The sequence below is a fragment of the Callospermophilus lateralis genome, chromosome X (genome assembly GCF_048772815.1).
Source record: "Callospermophilus lateralis isolate mCalLat2 chromosome X, mCalLat2.hap1, whole genome shotgun sequence".
In the NCBI taxonomy this organism is placed as follows: Eukaryota; Metazoa; Chordata; class Mammalia; order Rodentia; family Sciuridae; genus Callospermophilus; species Callospermophilus lateralis.
This window is the reverse complement of record NC_135325.1, coordinates 19,762,314-19,779,234: the sequence shown is the minus strand read 5'-3', so window position 1 is coordinate 19,779,234 and position 16,921 is coordinate 19,762,314. Positions and strand designations below refer to the sequence as shown.

At 32.1% G+C, this 16,921-nt stretch overlaps 1 protein-coding gene across 3 annotated transcripts in view; it reads left to right on the top strand.

Annotated features, from left to right (window-relative positions):
- Positions 1-16,921, top strand: part of Dmd (dystrophin) — a 2,011,337-nt gene that overhangs the window by 848,236 nt on the left and 1,146,180 nt on the right. For all 3 annotated transcript variants that reach the window (XM_077107047.1, XM_077107046.1, XM_077107045.1), the window contains one exon: positions 2,530-2,724. In XM_077107047.1, the coding sequence (XP_076963162.1) occupies positions 2,530-2,724 (195 nt within the window). The remainder of the gene's footprint in view (positions 1-2,529; positions 2,725-16,921) is intronic.

Here is a 16,921-nt window from a genome sequence, read left to right as displayed (position 1 = left end):
TAGAAATTTGGGTTTTAAACTTTTTTTTTTCAGAAAGTGAATCCAAGTTAGTAGTCATATGTGAGTTTTAGTGTCTCCTTTCTTTATTGTATTTAGCTTCTCACTTCCTTGCAATCTATAATCCATAATTACTATGTTTATAAGGCACCAATATGCATCTAAATAGCCGAGATTATGCCACATTTTGGTAATGAACATTAAGAAAACTGCATATCAATAAATAAACAGAAAAAAAGATATGAAGAACTGTCAATTATTTTTATTTTAAGAAAAAAATCATGAGAATAAACATCAAAACCTTTTGGAATTCACACATTTTTTAATGAGACTCAGAAGTTCTTTAAATATTTTGAAGTTCTGTCTAATTCACAAACAACATCTTGGTTAATACAACAAAATAATTATTAAAAGAAAAAAATGTAATCTGTCCTCCACCCAACTCTGTCCCTAATAAAACTGTTCTCTAAAAGTAGGAATAAAATGCATTGCATTACAAACAAATGTAATTGCATCATTATATAAAATGTTATAAAAATTATGCTTGTTATTGACGATGTAGGTTTTTACCTCAGGGGTTAAAGCAACTTATACAATCAAAAAACACAAATCTATTAGCTTGGAGATTTTGTTAAGAACAACATAGTCATCTGACTGATGGAATGCATGTGAGTTACAATAACTTTGTTCGACTTGCTCTACTGATTCTAATACTTAAACTCCATGAGTCGGTGGATATTATACACTCAAATACCCCTGGAATTTATATATAATATATATATGTATATATACATATATATGTATATATATGTTATACATACATGCATATATATATACATATATGTCTATATACACAGATCTGTATGTATGTATACGTATATACATATACATAGATATATGTATACATATCAATACATATACATATACACATAGACCCCCTGAATTTTATATATACACATATATATGTAGTATGCATATGTATATGTGTATATACATGTATGCACATATATAACATCTACACATGTGATATATATATATATATATATATATATATATATATATATATAAAATTCAGGGGGCTATGTGTATAAGTATGAATCTATTTTTTAATTGTTGAAATGTTTGGTTTGTAATGGAGAATTTGAAAATTTGGATTTTGAAATCTATGCTGAAATGTTGAATTGTCTTCATCAAACTTTATCTCAAGTTTCTAATATCACTCAAAAAGCAAATTAGAAATGTATATATATTTCCATTGATCATGCAGAAACATGTGTCATGGATTTGATTATGATCAATTTTGTAAAATGTATGACTATGTCACTTAAAGTTTAATCTATGCAATTCTGTGAATTTGCTACATCATAATTAGATGAGACATCTAAATTATCATGTAAGTATTGAGTATAAAGAATCCTGGGCCAGATAAATTAAAAGAAAACAAATTGATCAGCCTATAATTTTGACTCATGTTTGTGTAGGAGTCAGTCTGGGATCACAAAGTCCATTTTATTATAATTATTGCAAAAATGAATATGGTCTTGTTGAAAAAGTCTGTGTAGTAATAAATGGCTGTGTTAGCATGCTTATTGTCCAGCTTTCCCCAGAGACCCTGCCACTTAAATCCTCAGCTGACCCTATCAACAGACAGGTGGCATTTGATCAATTCAAAACAAAGTTACTGGGAGAATAATTTCAATTACAAAAATGTTGCTGCCTATACTGTAGACAGAAGGGGGCAGAGGTCATCCATCTTTATAAATTTGCATGCCAAATGGTATTTATTTCTTGCTCTTAAAAAGAATAGGAAAAGAGACACTACTTGCAAACCCTCAAAAAACTTTAAGCTGCAAATTCTGATCACTCCTAGCACTTGAATGCCAGTGAGAAAAGTGAAGATACAGAAAGAATTATCTCTTAGATCTCAGGACACTCTGGAGTTCTTATTAAGATTTAAATTCCAGAGTCACCCTATTCATTTAGCATCTTAATTAGCTTAATTTAATAAGAAACTAACATTAATTAGTAGGGTTAAAAATCTGGGATTTGGGGTAGGGTTGTGCTGAATAGAAAATTACATACTAACTAAAACCACTTTATGACTCCTGTACATAAATCAAGAAGAGGGAGGAATAAGGATAGAAAGTGTCCCTTTGTTATAAATAAAACAAATGCAGAAACCTCACCCCACCCCACACCTAGATTTCCAGTAAGCTTAGAATTAAAAGGCAGCTGTAAACATTATTTTTTTTTAGGGTAAAACTATTCTCCTCTAAGCCTTATGACTGTTGGTCTTTCATCTTATATTCATGGTGCTAGTGTGTATGTATCTCTTATTATAAAGTGCTTCTAACATTTTTTTGAAGAGGGTATATAAACAATAAAAACATTTTACTAGAGTTATCATAATGAGTTTCTTTGTAATCCATTTTCAACCTTCTGTCAGCTATACACTGGAGTCTATAACAACTCAATGAATGACTTTTTATTATAAGAAGCTAAAAATTTTATTCTTTTGTATATCTATACCAGCACACTCTCCGTGAAGAAACAATGGTAGTGATGACTGAAGACATGCCTTTGGAAATTTCTTATGTGCCTTCTACTTATCTGACTGAGATCACTCATGTCTCACAAGCCCTATCAGAAGTGGAACAACTTCTCAAAGCGCCTGACCTCTGTGCTAAAGATTTTGAAGATCTTTTTAAACAAGAGGAGTCTTTGAAGGTAAAACAAAACTCTTTCATTTAGATTTTACAAGATGATCACATTGGTCATTTATATTACCAGAATAATTGGCTTAAATTGTATACACAATGAAGGTATTTTTACTTACTCATGGAATACTTGTTTTTTAATGTTTTTTATTCCTGCATTATAGTTACATATAATAATTGGGTTCATTTTGACATAATCACAAATTTTTATAACAATTCTAAAAATATAGAATGGGTAGCTTGAGTAATAAGGTATAGAAATTGAAACATAAATTAGAAATGATCTTTTATAATATTTAGGGTCAAGATGCTTTCCAAAACAAAGTTTTTGGAGGGACCCAGGGCAGAAAGTGTTCACAAAAAGCAAGCTTTGATAGAGAAACATTTCATTTTCAACCAATACTTTACTTTGTTTTCCCCAAAAAGGCAAATTAGATGAGATTTAAAGTTGTATGTTACGTGTTGTTTTCATTTTTAAATTTTCCACTTATAATATAGATATTTAATTTTAAATAAATATCAACACATATGCTATAAAATAGGAAATGTAAATAGAAATCAATTAACTATTTTAAAACTACAAGCCAAAGGCTACTACCCAAATACAGCTATTTTCTTTCAAACTAATAACAGCATGTTACTGAATTCTGAACCAAGACAAATAATGGTGAGGGAATATGCAATGAATTTTAGAAGGCAGTGTCTGAAGATAAATAAATGTAGTATGAAGAAAATGTACATAATAATGTGTGTCTTCAAGATAATTTTTGTGATCATACATTTCACACTCAAAATGAAATATTATAGCATAACCAGAGCTTGGTATTTTTTAGTGCAAACAGCATAAGAATATAGACAGAAGATGAGTTTGCTATCATCAGTACATATTAGTGAAAGCATTTTTACTCTAAATGATTTCTTAGGAGCTCATTCCATGTCACACATTTGTCTGCCTAAGTACACAAATAGATAATGCTGTTTGTTTTGGAAATTGGTGTTTCAATATCTCGAATGACTTGACTTTAATATCTTATATCAAATAAGCTATAAAATTACAGAATAAAAATAAGAGCTATATGTATCTCTGGAACTAGTCTGTTCATTTCAATATTGTGCTGTTTCTTATTCTTTTTGAAGTAAAAATGAAATCACTTATGGATACAGTGAAGAAAAGAAATCCAGTCAATTGATAAAGGAGTAATGCCATCATACCTGTCATTACTCACACTAACGAAATTTTTATATCAACACAGTTTCTAAATGCATAATTGTCATTTGATATGTGAATCACTGCTAATCAGCTAATGTTCATTCCTTTTCGTGTTTTGTAGACATGGTGGTCAGGAGACTAGTGACCCTGCATTATAGTTATATATAATATAACTATATTTAATTACCCACTAAATATCATTGTGTCCATGCATCTTAACCTGGTACACTTAGAATGACAGGTCCCTGGCTAAACTCATAGCTAACAATTTGTTCATACTGATAAATTTAATATTAGTATAGTTGACACCAAATGTAATAGTATTGATTACTGTGTTTGTAAGGAGCTATTACTGCAAGTTGAATTTAGCTAGGTTATTGAATCCTCATGAGATGCAGTTGTGGGTATAATTCCATCTCTCTCTCAACAAAATTTCTGCAGCAGGCAAATGGGCTTACTACCTTCATGGACTTTTTGAAGGGGGATAGTTTTGAGTTCAGTTATTTCAATGAATATGTATTTCCTCTTAAAGGCATTAATCACTGTCATTATACAGTAGTAAAAATAGAAAAGTAGTGCATACATTGTACAGCTACTGGTTGGGAAGTTTCAAAATTAGATTGCAGTTAATTTTATTTTTGACAGAAGTGCATGGATCAAATCACACAACTATAGTAGGTAATGCTGCGGTGTAATATACATGCTCAGTGAAGGTACAGTGCAACAAAAATATTGTGTAATAAGTGAAAATAATTATTTTCTGAACAAAACATAGCTAAATTAGTATCCCACTAGATATATTAAACATAAAAGTTATCTAATCATTTGGATAGAGATTATATAAATGCCTACCCATATCTGAAAATCTTCATTAACAGTTATTACATTAGCTAAGTTATAACTAAAGATGAGTGAGAAACAATACACGTAAGTAATATTTATTCTTATTTCAGAGCCAATATTAGCATTGCTAATCAATTGTGATTCTTATATGTAAGAAGTTAATAGTATTCATAACACAGACAATGTCACCATAATTTAGAAACAATTGAAATCTTTGAAAGTTTTAGATTCTATTAGGAATAACTTGTACTTTGTATTTTAAGAAAAACATTGTCTTAATAAAATTTATCAAAATAAAACTTCTAGGTTAAATCACCAAATCTTGTTTTGAAATATTTCATATAAAGCATGAACATAGAAATGTTTACATTACAGTTTTAACTTACCAAAAGTTTTGCACCAAAGGCTTTTAATAATCAAAATCTCATCATGAAAGTAGAAATTATCCATTTAGGAGTCCAAAACAAAATAATTTATCCTAATGTCTCTGTATAACTGATTTTACTGAAAATTTCCATTTCATTGGTGTATGATACAACACACTCTTGGGACCTCACCCATACCTTTTCCTCATTCAGCTTTCCCTGAACTCTGACTCTTTGCCTTCATTTTCTTTCTAGTCATCAAAGCCTAGATGTTTCTAGGAGTTAAATCTTAGCATGTTCACAATCTCCAGCAAATCTCTAGGCATAAGTGATGGCTTTGATGAATAAGCACCCTTCAGTTGGTTTAACCCAACATTCAGAATCAGAACAGAGATCCCATTTCACTTAGAAGAAATCTGCCTCATATTATATTCTTTACTCCCTTTCTTAACCACCTCCCTTGTCACTGTTTCTTAGGATCATTTCCAAAATGAATTAATTGCATGCATATTCTTGTCTTAAGGTCAGCTTGTAGGAGAACTTTTACTAGGGCAATTATAAAAAATAGTAATAATAAAGGCATATACCCTGTGGAATAAACACTTGTCAATAGAAATCCTTGGAAATCCTTTATGCCACTAGTATAGAATTCCCCAAATATGAACCTAGCTTATAAAGATGAGAAGTAGGCTTTACTTTTTGCTATAATGAGAATCAACCTAGGTACTCAAGTTTTAATAACTTACCTCTATTTACTTGCTTAATTCTGCCCAGAAATCTATGGCATATTGAAGCTAATATAACCATTTTATACATGAAAAAGTAAATAAATATAAAGTAAGCAGGCAAAGTTGACCTCACTAATATTAGTGAAGCCAGGACTTTAACCCAAGCAAAACAACCCCAAAATCTCTGCTCTTAGCTACCTTTCATGTAGTTATTTCTAGGGTGTTATGTTGAGCATAGTGAAGGCAAATGTGGGTAAAATAAGGTAGAATATTAAGTCTGTCATGCCCAATTCAAAGGAAAATATCCTAGAATCTAGTTCTAGATGATTTGATGTCAACTTAGAAAGATTCCATAAAAGAAAGGAAGAAGGGTAGAAGGAAAGGTATAAGAAAATAAAGAAAAACAAGTAAATAAAGGGAAAAAAAGAAGCCATGCATGCATCATTTCAATTGGCTTATTTAAATTGATGATAGAATAGGTGCTGTGTTGTGGATAAAATATGCTGTATTTTTCGTAGACAAGTGTTAGCCAGATATTCATTGCTGTGTTCAAAATATCTGAAATAATCAACTTAAAAGAGGAAAGCTTTAATTTGGCTCGTTGTTTCACAAGTTTCAGTACATATTCAACCAGAAGCATTGCTCTGAGCTTGAGGTGAGGAGAATATCATAGTGCAGGGCATGGCAGAGGAAAGCTTCTCAGCTTAAGCTAGCTGGAAAGGAGAGGGTATGGGAAGACAGACAGATAACAGAGAAACAGAAAGAGAGGAAAGAAAAGGAACAGGGACAAGTGAACCTACTTGCTCCAACCATGCTTCACCTGCCTAAAGTTTTTACTGCCTCCAAGAAGTCCATTCAGCTATCATTAATCTGCTTATAGGGTCAGAGGCCTCATGATCTAATCACTTCCTCAAAGCACCACCTTTGAACATTGCTTTATTAGAGACCAAGCCTTCAAAACATAAGACTTTGGGGGACATTTTAAATCTAAACCATGCTATCAAGAGTGTGACAAGAATAATGCACATATGAAGAAAGCTCACAGGTGAGAGCAGAAGACTTGTTCCTAATATATACTTTAAGTAGGATCAAGAAATAAAGGCAGCCCTTGTTCAACCAAAACTGCACAAGGAAGAACTGGTAGTAAACTCAAAAAGCAAAGGTGTTCAAGTTTTATGGATGGCTATTGAGACTTATAATGAGTTGATAGGATAAGTAGTAATATAAGGAGTGAGAGTTTATCTTTTCCAAAATATTTATTAATTTCTTGCTACGTGCCAGGCATTATTTCTATGTGCTTAAAAAATGGTGAGCAAAAAAAATATATCTTTCCCTTTAGACAGTTTTTATTATAGTAGTAGGAGATAGAACATAAGGAAATAAACAATAAATAGATAAGTAAATATTGAATATTACAAGGTAATATATATTATTTAAAAAAAAACAATGTAGAGTTCAATAAGGGAATACAGGACCATTAAAGAGTTAGGAGTAAATGGAATGGCAAGAGATGGGTTTGTAATTTTAAATAGATTTTAAAGGACATTTGAGCTAAACTGGAAGAAAATAAGGGAGTCAGCCCTGCTGTCTGGGTAGAGGAAACAAAGACCCAAATGTGGGAGTGAAATGTGGGAGTGAACCCTTCTTGATCAAGGAACAGCAAGAAAGCCAATGTAGCTAGAGTAAAGCATGATATGGAGAGGGAAATAGGGGATAAGAACATAGGCTTTTTGGGAGTCCCAATTATGGATGACCTAGTGGGATATTATAAAGATTACCTTTCACTCTGAGTGAGATGGGAGCCATTGTTGGTTTTGGAACAGATGAGTGACATGATCTGATGTATGTTTTAATAGGATCACACTGACTCTTGGGTTGACTATAGAAGTATACAGAACCAAGGGTAAAAGAAGAGTCCAATTGAATGAGAGATAGATGCTGGTGGCTTGGACTAGGTAATAGTAAAAGAATGTTAGATTCTGAAAAGGTTTTCAAAGTAAATATAGTGAATCCATACCTATATTTATATTAAACTTGAGAATATGTGAATAAAAAGACTTTCTCAGCAGATTTGGGCCCAAGTAGGAAAATGCTGGTGTTCCTTGAACTTGGAAGAGGATTTCTTGAAGATTATAAAGTTCTTCTTTGATATTTTTGTCTTCTATATTTCAGTTTCGCTTTGAAGTAGGGACAAAAGTACTGGTAACAAAGATGCTATAATCTGGTTAAGATCTTTTTCCTTTGGAATCTACTTCATGCTATTTAAGCAAAAATTTAATAATGCCAATCACTTAAATGAAGACAACATTGCCATGAGCAAAGTGACTATTTTTATATTCTGGTACTAGGGGAAGTAGATAATAGCAGGAGGCACCATATGTACAAATCTGAACAAAATACCTGAAGGAAAATAAAAGAATGATTGTTTATGTGCATATTGTAATACAGGGCATGCTAGAAAAAGCATTGGATTTTTTTATCAATTTAATAATGTAACAGCTGAAAGACTTTGCAGTTATTCTAAATTAAATAATCATGGATCGTATAAAATCTCAAAGCCAATTTTGATTACAAATGCCTTTTGAATTCTACTTAAAATTTCTCATTTAAGAGTTTAGTACATGGAAAATGTAATTTTTATTAATGTATTATTAACACATTGTAAAACTGATCTTTCAGCCTATATATAAATATTTTGGATAATATAATCAGCTAATGATTTCTCTGAGGAAAATTGAATTCTTTCAACTAGCACATTTATTTAGTTATAAATATTTTCTTCATCTGTTTGTATGATATGGGATATATTTGTTTGATTTGATATATATATATATATATATATATATATATATATATATATATATATATTTCTGTACTACATATAAATATTAATTTATCAATTATAGTATGAATCCTGCTTAAATCATTGGTAGAGTACCTAAGTTTTCATTTATCTTATAGTGAAGAGATTATAAACATTGTATTATGGACATATCTGGCTCATATTTATATGTGCTTTGATATTGTTTTCTTTTACATTTTATTCTTATCTCTCTTTTATAGAATATTATTTTTCCTTTCTCACCACCATTATTTTATCATGTCCAACAGTTGTGCTACATTGATTTCTTGCTGCAATTCATTCCCAATTCGGCTAAAATATATTTTAAAAACTCACTCTTCTGGGCACAGTGGCACACATCTGTAATCCCAGAAACTTGGGAGACAGAGGCAGTAGGATAACAAGTTCTAGGGAACAAATTAGTGAGACCCTGTCTCAAAATAAAAGATAAAATAAAAAGGACTGTGGAAGTACCTCAGTAATAAAGCACTCCTGATTTCAATCCCCAGTGCTGGAAGAAAAAGAAAAAGAACAACTCACTTCTACTCCTTCCATTTTGCTAACAATACTATTTTGATAATCCCTAAAATACACATTTTAATAGACTTCCATATTAAAATTTAAAAATCATGAGGCCAATAGAAATTGTGAGGTTGCAACTTAGTTGTAGGGAGGTTTTCCTTCTATTCCTGAACTATTCAAGCTATGCTTTGACTACTTATGCTGCTATTTTTATCTGTGATATATAATTAGTGATTCATTATTTGCATGAGAACAATATATCATTGTATGAAAAATATTTTGGAAAAAATACATAGTTATGCATAGGAAGTATTTTTCACATGTAGATTATAATCTATGCAGAAAAAAATTATAAGGTCAATTTACTTTAGAGTCACAAAAAGTAAATTTTCAGAAATCTTTAGAAGCTCAGGGAAACATCATTAATAAATCCTTTAATGCTTTTTGATTGAACATACTTCCCAATTTGATATGCCATTAATGTATTGCTTGGCAGCTGATGTTACATATTAAGTATAAGTTTTATATAGGGTATTACCTTCATCTTCCAGATAAATACAAATTCCAGAAAGTGAGAATGAAGTAGAGTTTGAGTCTTTGGCACTCCAATTTCTCTTCTTCAATTTTAAGATGATCTAATTCCTAAAGGCTACTGCCAAAGGAGATACTAATGGGGTTTTCTATTTTTTTTTTCTTAGAATTAGAGGTTGTATGCCTTTTTGTTAACCAAGTTACAAAGTGTCTCAAGGCATTTCTGATACCTTAAACTGCTCAAAGCTATTATTTTCACCTTCCCCAAATGTGAAAATAATAGTTCAGTGCTTTATAAATCTAAAGGCACATATGCATGTTTTTACAGGTATGTATACCCATTTTATGCTACATTTATCAAGATGATGATGATGATGAATCAGCCATAGCAAAAAATAAAATTTTCAGATTTTACAATGGATTGCAAAAGAGCCATCTACTCCTGACCTGTTCCCTGTGGTAACCAACATCCGTCATATGCCCAACCACCAGGAGGAAAAAAATAATATCTTCTTTTTCTTCTTTAGTAAAGATGCATCTTCATCTCCTGTAACACTACCTGGTACCCAATAGACACTCAATGTATATCTCTTAAATGGATGTCTGACAGTCTGGCACATCCTAGCATGAGCTCTGTGATAGAAAAGGACAGAGTAATGTTAGTCTATTGGTCCCAAGATTAAAAGAAAAATAAAATTAGCCTCTTTTATATTATATCCTGAATCATCCTGGCATTTGAGTTCTTAAAAAATATGCAAAAATCACCAGGAATATATTTTAATTGGGTTCATACATGCTGAAATTTAAATCAATCATTGATGAAAGTATGTGGCAGGCAACCCATATATAATTCAAATATTACCAATATTTTTCCTAATCACTGAAATTTCATTATATGGCCATAACAAGCATTAGGCTAGAGAGTTTGTCAAAGCACGGGATTTGAACCTAAAAGACTTGGATACTGAACCTGATTCTTAAAAGCTATGCACTTAGGCAAGTCAAATAAAATTGGTAACCCTCCCTTTTTTTGGTACCAGGGATTGAACCCAGAGGTGCTCAATCACTGAGCCACATTCCCAGCCCTTTTTATGTTTTATTTATAGACAGGGTCTCACTGAGTTGCTTATGGCCTTACTAAATTGATGAGGCTGGCTTTAAACTCATGATCTTCCTGCCTCAGCCTCCCAAGCTTCTGGGAATACAGGCATGCACCACTGCACCCAGCTTAACCCTGTTTTCTCAGTATTGAAATTGAATCAATGACAATACCTGTCCCAGACTACTTTATAATACTGTTATGAAAATAGTGTGAATTTAACTAAGATTATACAGAAATATTCTTATTGAAATACATGACTATGTAAATTTCAAGGTTTGTGTTTTAATTAGCTTTTTTCTTGCTGTGACTAAAAGACCCAACCAGAAAAATTTTAGAGAAAGAAAAGTATATTTGGGGGCTCATGGTTTCAGAGGTCTTAGCCCATGGACTGCCAGCTTCATTCCTCAGGTCTTGAGATGAGGCAGAACATTATGGCAGAAGGGTGTGGCAGAAGGAAGCAGTTAACATGATGATCAGGAAACAGAGAGTGACTCCACTCTCCAGATACAAAATATATCAAAGCCATATACCTATGGCCCACCTCCTCCAGCTACACCCAACCTGCCTCTAGTTACAACTCAGGGATTAATTCACTGAAAATTTTTCCTCCAAACCTTCTTGCATTTTCTCACACATGGCTTTTGGTGGACACCACATCTAAAACATAACATTCAACCCCTGGTCCCCAAAAGCTCACAATCATCTGAAAGCACAAAAGACATTTACTCCATTCTCAAGAGTCCCCACAGTCTTAACCCTTCGGAGATTGCTCAAAGTTCAAGTCCAAAGTCTTCTCTGAGGCTCAAGGCAACCTCTCATTGTGAGCTCCCGTAAAATTAAAAGGAGTTTACAAGTATAAAATATATAAAGATAGAGAATAAACATTTTCATTCATAAGAATAGGGGCATAGAAAGAAAGGATAGAATATGTACCCCAAAGCCCCCAATGACTGACCTCCTCCAGCCACACCCACTTGCCTCCAGTTACTACTAGTTAATCCCATCAATGATTAATTCACTAATTATGTTCAAGCCATAACTCAGTCATTTCTCTTCCAAACCTTCTTGTATCTTCTCACACGTGAGTTTTTTGGGGACATCACATCTATACAATAACAATTTGGAAACTCCATATTGCTTTATCAAATATCCTCAAATCATAAAAATTAGTGTAAAAAAAATTTCCATGAAAACAACTCTGAAAAAGAAATTATATTTAAGAATGTGTTAAAACTTATATAATTGCATATTAATATTTTAAAACTTTAAATAAAATGTTAACAACCACATAAAATATACATAAAGGTATTTCCAGTGTTGGCATATAGGTTAAAGTTTAAAAAGTTTAAAAGAAGAGAACACATGTAGACTAAAAATGTTTGCTTTTGATAAAATTTCTCTCAGAGAATGTTATATATTTTCAATCACGTTTCTTCATCTCCAGAGCTATTTATTCAGGGGTAATAATTTCCATTCACCTATAACTTTTATAATATTTATCTTAATATGCAAAAGTGCAAAATCTAAATCACGTCAAGTCTCCATGTACCATAATGTTTAACAAGAAGAGATTGATGTTTTCTTGTTTGTTTGTATATTTCTTTCTTTATAGCTTTGCTTTTTAAATGAAATATGCAAAATTTATTTTTTCAATTTCTATTTCAGCAGTTCAAGACTCTCTGTTCTAAGTTTAGAACCATGACTTAAAATAAAATTAGTGAAGCTCTAGGTGAGGAGTAATTGAATCAATAATGGGTTTTTATCCCCTTTTATCTTTGGAGACTTGAATTTTGCCCTTATTACTTATTTTTGTAGTTTTTCCTTTACCATTTTAAAAAGCTAGTTTGTATTCATTTTTCCTGCTTAAATGTATAACCATGAGTATGTTAATACTGTAATAATTTTAAGCTGATCATTATGAAGTGCCATCATGTCAGTTAAATGTTCCAATACCAGCAATTTCATATAGTTCAACTTGGTATGATTCCCTTTAGTGAAGTCTGATTATTTTTTAGTATTATGCATATTATTAATCATTTTCAGAAAACAAATTAAGATCTTTTTGTTTTAAACCATATATGACTAAGGGGCACCAATTACTACCAATCACCAAATTTAATTTGCCAAATTTTAGACAAAAGGATAAAGACATTCTTATCATTAGTGTAAACTAAGTGGTAAGGAAATTGAGTAGAGAGTTTGGATCCTGCTTCCTTTCATGTTTTTGGTTTGTTTGTTTCTTTTGGGGTTCTAAAATAGTTTTTCTTTAGACTTATGAATTTATGTTCAGAACAATTTATGAAAGAGTGGTTTTTCTTTTCTATTCCCCTATGGAAACACCACAATAAAGTATGTTGCACAGACATCAACAACATGAGTTATTTAAAAACTGGGCATAATTTTACCAAACATGTTTACAGTTTCAAAAGTAGTCTAATATCTTTTGCATTAATTTGTGCACAGTTGGTTACATTTTATCATGTATAAACCTGCTTGATCATTCATAATGGATTTTCAGTTCTTTATAAAAAGAGCAAGATATTCCTGACTGCATATTTAAATGGAATAAAGACTATGAAGTGAAAAAGAAGAAAATATCCTGCCCTCTTTTCTTCATCCCATTCCCTTGACCATTACCAATTTTTGATATTTCTTTATATATTTGAATTGCCTTCCAATTTCTCTCTATAATCCCAGCTGACCCTCCTCTGCCCAGTTAAAAAATACTTAAAAGTATATCCTGATTCTAAAAAATTTGGAAAAGTAAATGCCATATATCCAATTTTCAAGTAAGAGAAAAACAATTGCTTCTCTCCTTTGCCCTGTGTAAGTCAGTTTTTCTATTAGGATTTTCTATAAAATGACTTAGAAAATGTGCACAACTTAACACAAAAGGCATCTATTAATAACTGACTTGTGGAATAGTTTTCAGTTTAGTTGGTGCCAATGGACTAGACTTGTTGTGTTTGAGGAACCCTTGGAGCAGTGCAATACAGGTTTTGTGTTTTCTTGTTGTTTTAACTGATGCCCTGTGACATCTGTGAGTCAGGGGCAGACATAATTCTAAATGAAAAACTTTGTTTGTTGTTAGGTATTTAAGGTACTGTGAGGAAACCAGGGGAAATTCAGGCATAAAATGCAGATATACTATTATTCTTCAATTTCCTCTAAGTGCTAAATAACCAATAAGATTGAAAAAAAAATCTAGAGTGATATCTGAACAACTCACAACTGTTCAAGACTGAATGTATATCTGTAACAGTTGACAAACAATGTAACAGATCTTAAATTTCAGTGACAGCATTCAAATGGTATTTTCATGAGCAAGTTCAAATCGACTTTTCTTTTCAATTCAGCCAATATTTATTAAGGTCCATGTACTTTGCCCAATACTCTAAAAAGAATAGAAAAATATGAGATGTGATCATTCCATTTGGACAATTTGTAATATTATAGATTACACATAGTTATGCAAAGTTATGCACAGAATAGTTATGCAAAGAAGTTGGAAAGTAATAGAGGCACGAAGAACATAATCCAGACGAAAATATGCATGAAAGGGCGGGAGTATAACTGAATTCATGAAGAGGAGAAAGCAATGTAGAAAGAAAAAAACTGGAAGAAGGAGAAAGAAGAATCAGAAACAGAGAAAGAGGCCTTATATTGAGGTTGAATATAATTGTTTGAACAATGATAATAGCTACCACATATCATTTATTCCAGGTCATGATCTAAATTCTTGTAGTAACTCATATTATCACCATAACTACCTTATGAGGAAGGCACTACTATTATACTATTTTCAGATAGAAAAACTAAGGTCAGCAACAGGTAAGTAACTTGCTCAGATGAATTTATAAAGAGAATAGTCCCCAACCAAGGTGGTCATAGGATGTAGACAAGGATAATCTTTAAAGTGGCGGAATCAATCTGTAGTAAACAAAAATAGAAATATGAAAATAGGAGATTTTTTGCCCTAGCTGGGCCAATTTAGAAACTATACCCTTAATCTGGGTCTGTGTTCTAGTGTTCACATTATTAATATTCAGTAGAATGTCCCCTAATATCTAGATCACCTTCTTTCATCTGCTGGTGGAAAAAGTTGTGGGCTGAATTCTCAATAAATGTTTGTATTTGGCTATTTACTATAGTTGGTTGTGGAAGGGTTTTCTGTAAGGAACATATAATCCCAACCTGGGAACAAATTCAAGAGTGTCTGAGTTTTCACTAATCTATGGAATGAAATTCCCTGAACTTTCTTCCTGCTCCTGCTATTTTTAAATATCTTGATATAAACTTAAACAGAATCAGTCATTAACTGGTTAACGCCCTCCACCTGATGGATGCCTCATTTATTAAGCCCAATAATCAGTGAATCTGTTGTACCATCTTCAGATCTTGCTTATCAGTTTTCCCACTTTTACTAAATAAGTTTCCCATTGTGTGAAAGCCATAGTTTTTAGTCATGGGATTGTATACAGTTGCCACTGAGATGGGGTTAGAGGAAAAAATGGATGGGAAAGGAACATAAAAAGATAGCGAGATTTTATGAGAAAGTATGGAAGAAGAAAGAAAATATTACTCCCAATTACTCCCCAAATTTCTGCCTCTAGTCAAGACTTCTCACCTAAACTCAGATACACACACGCACACACACTGAAGTCTAATGAACACCTTAAACTTAATCTGTCCATACACCTTAACCTCATTCTCCTGTAATTTTCCACATTGTTGGTAATGGCAGTTCTGTTCTTCTAGTTGTTCATTCCAAAATTCTTAGTGTTATCCATGAATCTTCTCTGTACCAATATGCATACAATTGGTGACCTAATACTAAGGGCTCCACCTTTAGAATGTATCCAGAATTGCCACCAATTTAATTTCAAACCACCATCATCTTCAATATGAATGATATCAACAATCTATATAAACAGATCTCCCACTTTGTTCCCTTGTCTCACATAGAGGAGACTCTCAACACACTAGCCAGAAGGAGCCATTTAAATAAAAACTTAGATCATATAACACCTCTGCCGAAAACCTCTAAGGTTCTCCATCCTCTTCTGAGTAAACAGGAAGCCCTTAATATGTTTGCAAGGCCACACATGAGCTGCCCACTCCATTTTCTCCCTGATATTCCCCTGGAAGTCTCGGGCTCATGTGCTTCAACCATAATCACCTTCTTCATGTTTTGACACTCCTTCCACAAAGACACATTCCAATGTCAAGGCCTTGTGGTTGCTTTCCTTGCCTTGAAAATCCATGTGATTTTTCATGTGGCTCACTCCTTCATTTTCAACAGGTCTTTACTTAAAATCAACTTTGCACATCCTAAGATTCTAAATCCCCACTTAGATCTTTGATTTCATCATTTCCTCCTTTGGTTTTGCTCCTTAGCACTTACGACTATTTAGTTGGCTATAGAGTTTATTTATTTATCCTGTTTATTGACCTTCCGGCCCACTACTCTAACCTCAGGACATAAAATGTGCCTGCAACATGATAGGATTTGAACAAATATTTATTGATTAAATGAATGAAGACAGAGCTGTAAGCTCAGAGAAAAAGAAACCTGGAAGATACTTCACTAAGGAAATGAGATCTATGTGATGAAAGCCATGGCTTAACATTACTGAATGCTGCAAAGGAGGGAAATGATGTAATGAAGAGGCTATTAATGAACGAGTAAATAGAATTTCTTTTAGGAAATAAATATGGTTGTTAAAAAGTGAATTATAGGTGCTTCTGGACATCTGCTGATGTGAGGCATTCAGATAAATGAAAACTGAGGAATCAGTAGAAAGTAAATTTGCATTTGCATTTGTTTACAAAAAATGAAGTTAAGTATATTTTAAACCATATTTATATCAAGATATTTATATCTTTGAGATATAAAAATCACTATGGGATAAGACACACTGAAACATAATTTCATATTTCATTTTAACTTACATTTTTTATGTCTAAAATTTTATTATTTCATTTTTTCTTGTAATTTTTTTGACCAAGAAAACACCAAAAACTTATTAAGTAAATATTTTATTAGTAAGGACAAACTATAGAA